General features: G+C 38.0%; 1 protein-coding gene across 2 annotated transcripts in view; it reads left to right on the forward strand.

Moving 5' to 3' along the window:
• The window catches only part of grm4 (glutamate receptor, metabotropic 4), a 153,922-nt gene that overhangs the window by 133,037 nt on the left and 8,845 nt on the right, over nt 1-12,040 (forward strand). For both annotated transcript variants that reach the window (XM_027146303.2, XM_027146304.2), the window contains exons 7-9: nt 7-207; nt 3,824-3,960; nt 4,251-5,186. In XM_027146303.2, the coding sequence (XP_027002104.1) occupies nt 7-207; nt 3,824-3,960; nt 4,251-5,186 (1,274 nt within the window). The remainder of the gene's footprint in view (nt 1-6; nt 208-3,823; nt 3,961-4,250; nt 5,187-12,040) is intronic.

The following is a 12,040-nucleotide window of genomic DNA, read 5'->3' on the forward strand; positions in this document are numbered from 1 at the left end:
TTCCAGATCAAGAAAGGATTGGAAAAGACTCAACCTATGAGCAGGAGGGAAAAGTAATGTTTGTGATCGATGCTGTATACACCATGGCCCATGCTCTCCATAACATGCACAAAGATTTGTGTCCTGCCAAAGTGGGACTTTGCTCCAGAATGGACCCCATCGATGGAGGCCTCCTGTTAAAGTACATCCGTGAAGTGAAGATAACAGGTACAGTGCAACTCACCTTATAACATCAGTTTTATCATATGAGAAGCCACATGGTAATTCATGGACAACCTTTTTTTGCTTGCCTAAAACAATTTGATTAAGTAGTATTTACAATACCCACCTAAATAGTGCCTGTCCCAGAAGATAATAGAATAGGTTATCAAACAGCAGGTCCTATAGGCAAGGCAAATTATCCATATGTTATTTAGGTAATCCCATTTTTTTCCCCACTCTTTCAGTGGCAGGGTTATCTAAAAGGCATGTCCAATTATACTGTCTTCATTTTTTAACTCAATAGGGTCATGAATCTTTCGATGACTCCACCAGTCTTTTTAAAGAAAAAAAAAAACACTGACACAACATTGCTGTTCAGGTCCATGACAGGTTACACACAATAACTCTTTCTTTAACAGAAATCATCAAATAACACTGAGAATACACTGAGAAAGTATTATATCATTGCACAGTTAACACTGACATTTTAAGCATAATGGAATATATGGTCTAAAGTATGTGGCCACCTAATCATCTCATTTCAAAACTATTGGCATCTCCTCATTGTTTCTATAACGACCTCTGCAATTCAGTCTTCTCGCCCAGTGTAGTTTAGTTTGAGATCAGGTATCTGTGCTGAGTTCTTGAGTTCTTTATAGTGTACATAAGAATGGGTTTTAGTGGAGCGGATTAAAATCTACCATTTATTTCCTCAGATCCTTGTTCTTGCCTTACGGGACTGGAAACTAGCCCATCCAACCTCTAGCCCATGCCATGCTCAAAGATACAGAGATTCTGAATTCATTCTGAAATTTGATGTGAAGCTCAGTATATTCATGATGTTTTGCATTGAACAGCTTCCACATAATTAGTTGAGTAGATAACTGCCTGAATGTGCAGGTGTTTACTGTAGATGTTCCTAATATAGGGAACATAAAGCTTTTACATGGTTGTCTTATTTGGTAGCTTGTCCTCTCTCCTTTATTTCTCAATTAAGCACATAGTAGCTGGAGCTGGTAGCTTAATAAGATATAACATACTCTGTGAATCTGCATTTACTGCATCCCCTCTCTCTCTCTCTCTCTCTCTCTCTCTCTCTCTCTCTCTCTCTCTCACCACACACACACACACACACACACACACACACACACACACACACACACACACACACACACACACACACACACACACACACACACACACACACATTGCCTCTACCAGCCTCCCATGTCTTCCTGCTTTGATGGGACTTTGAGTGAGCTTAGTTAGGGACTTCAATAGGACAGAGCATCCCAGTCGGTTTTCCATCCATGCAGCATTTACTCCAAGTGCACGCAGCATGAGTGAACTGCTACAGCAGTTTCTTTGGCTACCTACAGTACACACTTACCAAAAGCACAATTTATTCAGATTTTGTCAGCATACAAGCTTGAAATTTATTTGGTCAGAAAATGTTTAAATACATTTAGTGCAGATAGAAATGAAGAAGGAAAACATTTGCAATTATAAATACCGATCTTGTTTGTACTGTATATTTCTTAAGAATGAATAGAATATACTAAGGTCATGAAATATTGGACGGATAAATCAGACCCAATACATGCAGGGGCCAGTAAAGCATGGATTCGAATGCAATTAGATTTTTTTTAATTCCCTGTGGTCAAAATATTGCTGCTTCTTGCATCACCACTGAAGTTGACTGTTGACAAAAATTTCATGAACAACTGTTGCTTCATATTACAGTACCTGTCCCAGCTCTTGTAAATCTGTGTCGGCATATCATACTTCCTAAACATGTTTTGAAGCCTGGCAGTTCTCAAGAACCACATAATTTGTGCTAAATTGCTTATGGATTGGGATATTAGAAAATTACCATGCAGTGCTAGAAGTGTCAGTGTGATCGTATGCGCTGCTCAGTGATTACACCTTTTGAAAAGATTTTTGGCTGGTCAGACTGCCTGCTGTGTAGAGAAGAAAGTAGCAAGGCGTATGTTCTCTGAACTCCTGACCTCATCAGTCGAATTGATGAGCCATACCCTCAGACTTTCAAAGCAACTGGACAGCAGCTTTCTCTTCAGAATTGCACTTTACAGACACAACCTTAACCACAGGATTTGCAAGTTGCATAGCTGGATTAATGGAAAATCAGTCAAGCAATTCAATTCAGTTCAATTCAAATTTATTTTGTTAATGCATTTAACAATAGTCACTGTTAAGCTGAGGCAATATTGGCATTAAAGTAAACTTGAGAGAAACCAAACACAAAGTGCTAGACACTGGATAGTGCTAGTAAAAGGCATTACTCTTCTACAGCAGTATACTATTCAGTCAAACTGAAAGGATAAAGGTTACTGTGAGCACATTGTGAAAAACACAGTGCAGTCTATGTGGTCACCACAGCAGTGGTTAACACATTTGACTCACACCTCCATGGTTGGGAATTGATTCCTGTTTCAGCATGCTCTTCCTAACGCTTTAGGGTTTTCCTCGTCATACTCTGATTTCTGCCCCAAAGGCATGTTTTATAGGTTGACCAGCATCTATAAATTTTCCGTTGTGTGTAAATGGGTATATGAGTGTCTGTGCTTCATTGTGCTCTGCAATGAGTTGGCATCCTGTCCAGTGTCTTTCCCTGCCTTGAGTCCAGAGCCCCTGGTATAGTCTCCATGCTCCCTGTGTAGGATAAGTGATACAGAAAATGGATAGATGGATGCAGTAGTTTAAAAGAAAGCATATTGTGTTCAGAGTGCAAGTAGGAACTCTTTCAGGAATAGCTATGACAAAACTATGAGGGAGAGCCTGAAAGTGAACAGAGGCATAAATCATCCTGGCTTTCCACCAACAGTAAAAGCAAATTTTATTATTTGTATTTTATTTGTGTATCATCAGATTAATAGTTCTTCCTTGTGAAATAGTAGTGAGGCTGCAGGTATCACATGCTTACCAATAAATAAACAAATAAATAAGTAAATTAATTATTCACTGACAAACAATGATGTGGAATGGCCATTTTGCATCTTAAACACAGATGATATTCATCAACAGAAATCTACTTTTCTTTCAATCACTAGTAGCTTTCTGCTGGAAAGCCCTTTGAGGATTGTGAAATAGAAAAGTAAGCCAAACATGAGCACCGAAAACAATTGCTTTTGCTGCACACTTGGCTGCTCTGGGATTTGCCAGACTGGGGACTGGGGTTAGACATGGTCAGGTTCTTTGAATACAGATAGCATAGCTCATAGTCTAAAGCTATAGAAAAATTTGGCACAAGCTTTTATAAAGAACAAGATAGTTTAAGCGAAATTCATCGTGAGGATGTGGCAGCATTGTTCAAAAGCAAAAGTTTGCAGCAAAAGTGTGCAAGGTGTTGTTAAGTATGCTTAGTTATACATAAACTGCCACATTCTGCTCTCAATTTCTGTTGTAGATAGATTTAAATTGTGTTTCATTTAGTGATATTCCAGAGGCAATTCTTTTTGGTTTGCATATTGATTTCACATGATTATGATCAAACGTAAAAATTCTATCCATCTCAGATTTGTTAGTTTTTTTTTATGGATTATGTAGCCTTTATGTAACTTTTGGTGATTTTCTAATAACCTCTGCCTTCTTTTGTTTTCAGGCATAGCTGGTAATCCAGTACAGTTCAATGAGAATGGGGATGCTCCAGGCCGCTATGATATTTATCAGTATCAGATAAATAACAAAACAGCAGAGTACAAAATCATTGGCCAATGGACTGACCAGCTCCATCTTAACGTAAGCCTCCTCTTATAAGACTTTTTTTCAGAATATCACAATACATAATGTATATTTCATTTCTCTTATGCCTTTTCCATGCTTCATACTATGTGTCTTGTTGCATGATTAATGCCTGATTTACTTAATGATTTGTTTGAGTAATGATTAAAGAAATGCCTAGGAGAAACCCCCTAATTATACATTTGTGGCAAGCTGTGAAAAAAAATTAGTCAGTATAGATTTTTAAGCAAGACTGATTTTTAGTTATGAGCTGCTGTGAATAATAAGTGATATGTTTTGCATCACAGATACCCGAGATGCAGTGGCCAGGTGGTATAAAGCAAATACCTTCCTCCATCTGCAGTCAGCCTTGTAAACCAGGCTGGCGTAAGAAGGTTGTAAAAGGCATCCCGTGCTGCTGGCATTGCGAACGCTGTGATGGTTACCAGTACCAGGCAGACGCTTTCACCTGTAAAATGTGCCGCTTTGACATGCGGCCCAACAAGAACCATACAGGCTGCCAGCTAATCCCAATCATCAAGTTGGAATGGAGCTCACCATGGGCTGTTATACCTGTACTCCTGGCTATCATGGGCATTATGGCTACATTGTTTGTGGTGGTCACCTTTGTACGCTACAATGACACTCCAATAGTGAAGGCATCAGGAAGGGAGCTCAGCTACGTCTTACTTACAGGCATCTTTCTTTGCTATGCCACTACATTCCTGATGATATCATCTCCTGATGTTGGGATTTGCTCACTCCGGCGCATTTTCTTAGGACTGGGGATGAGTATTAGCTATGCTGCATTGCTAACCAAGACCAACCGTATTTATCGTATTTTTGAGCAGGGAAAGATGTCAGTGAGTGCCCCACGCTTCATAAGCCCAGCCTCCCAATTGTTGATCACATTCAGTCTGATCTCAGTTCAGCTATTAGGGGTGTGTATTTGGTTTGTAGTGGACCCTCCTCAGTCTTTTGTTGACTATGAGGACCAGCGAATGGCGAATCCAGAGTTCGCACGGGGTGTGCTCAAGTGTGACATCTCTGACTTGTCACTCATCTGCCTGCTAGGGTACAGCATGCTGCTAATGGTCACATGCACAGTGTATGCCATAAAGACACGTGGAGTGCCTGAGACCTTCAATGAGGCGAAGCCCATCGGCTTCACCATGTATACCACTTGCATTATCTGGCTGGCCTTCATACCTATCTTCTTTGGCACGTCACAGTCAACGGAAAAGGTAGGAATTGAGTCTGGAACAACAAATCATGGCAGAAATATAACATAGTATTTGCAACGGGTTTTTTTTTTTATAGTTCAGTGCATACAAGTTGAGTGGTGAGAGCAAGTGAGTCAGGTTTTTCAGGTCTTTAATCAAGCTGCAGCATATTTATGACCTGTAATATATAAACATTTGATGGCTATATTAACAATGATGGGTGCACCTGGATAACAAGAGCCTTCTTCTTTGCTGATCCTGTACTGTGTCAAAGATGAAAGAGGCTTTGAAACAGCAAGGCCATCGAACGTTGACTTTCTGGAGATGATGCAACATACTGATAGCAAATGCCTCTGAAAAAAAAACCCCAAAGAAATGAGGAAGGACTCATGAGGGAATCCTTTCAAGAATATTCATTAAGTTTCAGCTCAGACCTTTATTCTGTATTACTCATTTCAATCAGAAAACCTAGGACCTTCTGCCCGTAGGATTTAGATAAGAATCCTTTTACCCCGCTTCTCTTTAAGTTTCACAATACATTATTGAATTAGCTTTATCAGTTAGATCAAGCTGAGCATGTCATGCCAATAAAAGAATTGTTTTTCCTAAATACAGGTTTTACTGAAATCTCTAACCAGGTAAAAAAGGTAAAGAAGAATGACTAGAGTCATCTGAGTACAAGGTAGTGTTCAGTTAAAAGAATATTCAATATAATATTTTGCACATGCCCAAATGTTCTAATCCGGTTTGTAATTAGTAAACCACTGTGTTAACAGAATGGTCAATATTTCTCTTTGGTAAATTATTTGGTAAAAACTCCTTTACCAAACACGAGGCCCATGCTCCATAAATAATGAATAAATCAATTATTGTTTGCTATCAGAGGGATACTGGAGTGAAGCAGGGATTTTTCTTTGCACATTTTTGGAACTTGCACTTAGGGCTGATGATAAGGATGTAAGTGTCACATGGCATATTTACACTGTCATATTTGCCACAAATTCTGACAGGAATCTACACTTCAAAACATTCCAGGCTTAGCATCATCAGAGTTGACAAGCATATCTGAGACTGGCAAGGGTAAGATGGCTTTGCTTTTAGAGCAATTAAATGTATCTTTATCCCCCTGGCACTTAATTTACCTTATCTGTCTGCCTTGTCATCCACTTACCGCCAGGTGTCTAAAACAGAACGCCCACTCCATCATTTGTGTCAGTGTTTTATGTCAAACAGAAGACAATAAATGTCACTAGGGGCATTATGAATCTTTTACACCTGGCCATGTGAGTTGGTCTCCATTGTATGTAATAGGTCTGCTGAGTGCTTCAAATTATAATGACAGGGCTACCATTGCAAATTGGTCAATACTGTGGAAGATGATTGCTTCTACTCAGCCTGAAGCTTGGAGGAGGGTGTGGTTTACAGTATTAAATTTCACTGTGTTGCTTCTCTGTGGTAATCCTTTAATTTGCTTGTCAGTGTAACAATTTCATGCAATACTATAGTCTTGAAAATGAGACAAGGGCAACAGGACAGTGAGATCCAAGGATAACTGTCTTTATTCGCAGCTTTGCTCTGCAGAATTGCAGTTGTTATGATGTTTGTAGGAGATTCTCCTTTGGTTTTGTTGTTGACAGAGTAATTACTGTCTGTGAAGTGAAAGAGCTTGATCGGCAATGCATTACATGCAGGTGTGTGTTTCGTGTTTCGGAGCTTGAAAGCATCATGAAACGTATTCACTGAGGGATGAGTTATATTTATAGAAGTGTAAATTGTAATCAAAGTAAAATTAGTTTATTAGTGTACATTGATTCCATCTAGCTTAAGTATCTATATGTGTTACTTATCTAAGCCACATTTGAAAAGAAAAAAGCTCTGCTTTCTATAAATTAATCAATCACTACATTTCTATATAATCATATGTCTATAAAGTCATACTGTGACATTTCAGTCAGCTAAGTTATTATCATGCTAGCTAACGTTTGAGAGATTAGAAATGAATGTTTTTAATTAACCTTGGCTAATGGTTTTGCACGTCCTTGGTTCTAATTAGAGCCACTATTTTACCAATAGTAACTAAAATCAGTGTGTGATCTGTGGCAGTGACTTTTTTTACTTTTGCTTCAATACCTTTTAAGAATTTATACTATACCAAAGATTTGTAATTAATAACGGATTTTTTTTTAGGGACATCAGTGACAGGAAATGAAGTAAAACAATATGTAGAAAAAATATATGGAAAATCATATACAGCAATGTTTATCCATTTTCATGCTATTGGTGATGGAGGTCTGAAACCCTTATAACCTGGCTACTGATATTTACATTAATACTGCATGAAGGTCGGATTTTAACAAATGATGGATGAAGGAGTGGGGTGGTCACCAGCATAGAGATAACATTTTGAGGAGGATAGTTAAAACCTGGATAAAAGGATTAGGATTATCTTTCCATTATCTGGATTTTGGATTCTGGATGTCAGCAAGAATTTCTTATAAGCAGCAAAAAGAAATGAAAAGAGGATACAGTTTGGAGATCATGCTTTTTCCAACTGGCCTGTTTCTTCAATTCAGTTGGTTTGTGCACAAACCTGCCAACAGTACACTACTACACAATATCCATCATTTGCACTAAGGGGACAACAGTAAACTTATTTTAAAAAATTAGAGATATACTGTAGGCTGTCAGCTGTGGGCCATTTTACCTTTTTAATGACACAAGTTAAAATGACAATGACAATGACTAATCAGCAATATTGGTGTTTATTCTGATCACCCTATTAGTATTATTATTGCGTAGACACTTTAAGCAAACACTATGTGCTGCACAGTGGCCTTATCATATACAGTATAGTAAGTAGAAGCATAAGGTTCATCTTTATGAGCATAAAAAGCATGAACACTCTGTAAAGCTAATGCAACAGTGGGCTTGCTTTTTTTTTTTTTACATGATTCAAGGAGCCCTTGTGATTTGAAACGCTGGTTGTGTGTGTGTGTGTGTGTGTGTGTGTGTGTGTGTGTGTGTGTGTGTGTGTGTGTGTGTGTGTGTGTGTGTGTGTGTGTGTGCAAATTCAAAAACTTAACATGTTTGTTGTTAATTAGGTTTTGATATATTGATTGAAATGCATAGCCACTGTTGCACCTTACAGCAATGATGAAATAAGAAGAAGATAGAAAGAGAAAGGAAACTGAGGGCTTGAGCAAAACCAATAAAAATACTGTAAACTGATTTATAACCCTCAACTCACAGAATGGAAACAATTATAATAATCATTATATCATATCATATATCATATCATGGCAGTTCAAAGGGAGCTGAAAATGTTGATGTAGCCAAACCCTTAACTGAGTTTGATCACCTTGACCTACCGTAGTTTTGGCAGCTAATGGAGGAAATGATATAGTAGAGGTCTACATATATATATATATATATATATATATATATATATATATATATATATATATATATATATATATATATACGCTATATGTCCAAAGCAGAGGTAAAGTAAAATTCAATCTATGTCGAATTTAAGACAGAACAAAAATCTTTAAATGATCTTATTTCATCTGTCATTCCATATATCTAGTAAGACATTGATTTTCTGTTTAGAAAAATGAAGAAAAAGGTACCACTAGAGAACCCAAAATGTAGTTTTCAGTCTGAAACTACAAGGCTTAAGTACCATGTTATTGCACTTCATAAAACATGATATATTATAAATGAGAAGGTGTTTCAAAAAATGTTTGATACCAAAGGGGTTCTATAGAAAGACAAATATTATAGAAGAATGAGGGCATGTTTGCTTATTGAATTCAAATCAGTTTATATGAACCAGTGCTAAAAACACAGAGTTTGTCTAATCAAAAACAAAACTTTCCACTATCTTCCATGGAATTTGCTTTTTTTACTCAATCATGAGACTTTCCAATGTACAGTAATAGGATTGCATACACGCATCTAGTCTAAATCTATACAACATTCTCAATGCCTGCTGCTTGCATGCTTGTGGAATACGGCAAACATTTTAGCACAGCGTCATCTGTGAATCAGTGTTAATGGAAGTTCATAATATTCTCCTTTTTATAGCTTCAGACAAGTTACAATGTTTATTCAGTTGCTGACGGTAGTCAATCATGTGTTTCTGGCTAAATGACACCCCAAAAATAGATTATACCAATTATGCAAAGGAGAGAATTTGCATTAAAGGAACTTGAGATGAATCTGCTTACAAAATGGCAAGAATATTTTAAGAAGGGACTGGTGACCTAAAACACTGGCAGCTATAAATCACACATACTGAACGATGGCTGAAATTAGCAGATCAAAAACATCTTCTCAGATAGCAAATAGTGGGTTTTGTTGTCTACTGAGATAATATATCCTCCTGCAGACAGACCAGAATCTAATGATATAAACAAGCTAATTCATTGACTTACTACATAAGTAATTAATTTTGATTAATGCACAGACTGCATTTAAAGGTGCCAAGGGACTCAGCTATCTGAAGTAAATTTATTCCATTAAGTGGCTACAGAAAAATAGAAGAGTGCTGCCTTTCTTCATTTGAGATCAAACTGACTTAACAGACTCAACCTACTGTACAGAACAGGATTTAATGTTTTGTTATATCGCATTTGGTTCGCAAACACCATTATTATCTTACATTGCTCTCTTTTTTTATTACAACTGAGATGTTAAGGGTTAAGGGCCTCATTCAAGGGCCCTGTAGGTTTGTTATCACAACCTTTCAATCAGCATTCTAACCTCTAAACCACTGAGCTAACACTACCCTTCTTTACTGCCCTATCTTTGCCATCATGTAAAAAGCATTAGGTTGATTTGAGCTTTGCTGTTGATAGTGATATGCAAACATCAAAGCTCTGAAAATATCTTTGATGACCACGGGGAGCTAATGGTTGAAACATGGGTGAACCTGGGAAAATACTAAAGAATTAAAGAATTCAGGCTGCTACATTTTGTTTTGGTTGCGAACAATAAATGTCAGGCGCATTGGCACTACTCAAGTTCCGAGGGGACTAAAAAAAAAGCATAATCGTTCTGGTTTACTGGAGAACCCTGCAGACTAAATAAGTTTTCCAATATGTGCCAACAAAAGATTTCATATGCTTTCAGATAACATGATCAGGGAGTTTGCAAATGGAACTGCCAAAATGAGAATGTTGACAAGTTGGAAAGTGAGCATTTGATGGGGGACGGAGAGAATGAGTGAAATGTCATAAACATAGCTATAGTAAAGGAAGTCATGTGAAGATGTTGCATCACTTGGAGAAGGGATTTAGAGGAAATGATCGAGTAGACCAAGCACTGAATCATGTCGGATAAATTTGAGGTAAATAAAGTAAATCACTGCTGGACTGTGCTGTTCCAGTAATCCAAAGCTAATAACGATGGTTTAACAATGCTGCCAGAATGACGCTCTGAGAACACAGTCAACCAAAACTAAGAATATATGTGGGATTTTTATTTTGGCTTGTACCTTTGTGCCTTTATCAAAACTTTGCAGCTTTCCAGCTTGCTCACTGCTTTTCACTTTGCTCTGCTCATGGCCACACACGAGATCTGCTCGCTGTGAGAGAGAAAGAAAGTGAGCACATAAATATGAGTGAGACAGAAGTCAGGTGTGCCATGTTTACTCATTACACCTCTAGCTCGTCTTCCCTACACCTCCATGTCAGTGCATACACATGCTAAACCACACCCACATTGCATACCTGCATAGCCAAATGCCTGCCATGTCAGGCATGAGATAAAATTCAGCTTGTATCTACACAACTTATGCTCTGCAGGGCAGCAAGAGATTGTCTCCTAAGAAGAGAAGTGGAGAAAAGGAGATCTTAAATGAGAAGAGGGCCACTCTAACTAAACATGTTCTCAATTATGGAATTAGATTAGATCCATCCAGTGGGCCTATGCAGTATAGTATAATGTTTACATCCAATTTGCGGTTGTATTGGTCAATTGTTTATTCTCTTATATAGTACTGGTTAATAATTGGAGTAAAGCACATCCTATTGAGTTTTTGGCACCATGAATGAACATGGAAAAATATCTACGCAAGCCATATGACAACAACTCTGGAAGACATAAGAGACTTGTAGATACGATTAAGTAAATGCATATTAGATTTGTATTCAAAACAATGATTTTCTTCCCAGTTTTGCATTGCATTGCATTGTGGATGAAATTTAAGTAAATTTAAAATGTCCATATAACTGAGCAGTGGAAATAAGCTTGTTAAATAAATATTTTTGTGTTTAGTGTAGTGGTATTAATTAGCTGAGTAGTTAATCAAAAGGCAAAACATTGTTAATTATATATTCCAATTTTTGAAAAATATAGTACTGTGCAAACGTTTTAGGCAGGTGTGAAAAATGCTGTAAACAAAGAATGCTTTCAGAAATATAAATAATGATTATTTCTGTCAATTTACAAAATGCAAAGTGAGCAAATAAAAGAAAAATCTAAATCAAATCAGGAGGGCACGGTGGCTTAGTGGTTAGCACGTCTGCCTCACACCGCCAGGGTTGGGGGTTCGATTCCGGCCTCTGCCTTGTGTGTGTGGAGTTTGCATGTTCTCCCCGTGCCTCAGGGGTTTCCTCCGGGTACTCTGCTTTCCTCCCCCGTCCAAAGACATGCATGTTTGGTTGATTGGCATCTCTGGAAAATTGTCCGTAGTGTGTGAGTGTGTGAGTGAATGAGAGTGTGTGCCCTGCGATGGGTTGGCACTCCGTCCAGGGTGTATCCTGCCTTGATGCCCGATGACCCCTGAGATAGGCACAGGCTCCCCGTGACCCGAGAAGTTCGGATAAAGCGGTAGAAAATGAGTGAGAGTGAGAGTGATAATATTTGGT

The sequence above is a fragment of the Tachysurus fulvidraco genome, chromosome 5 (genome assembly GCF_022655615.1).
Source record: "Tachysurus fulvidraco isolate hzauxx_2018 chromosome 5, HZAU_PFXX_2.0, whole genome shotgun sequence".
In the NCBI taxonomy this organism is placed as follows: domain Eukaryota; kingdom Metazoa; phylum Chordata; class Actinopteri; order Siluriformes; family Bagridae; genus Tachysurus; species Tachysurus fulvidraco.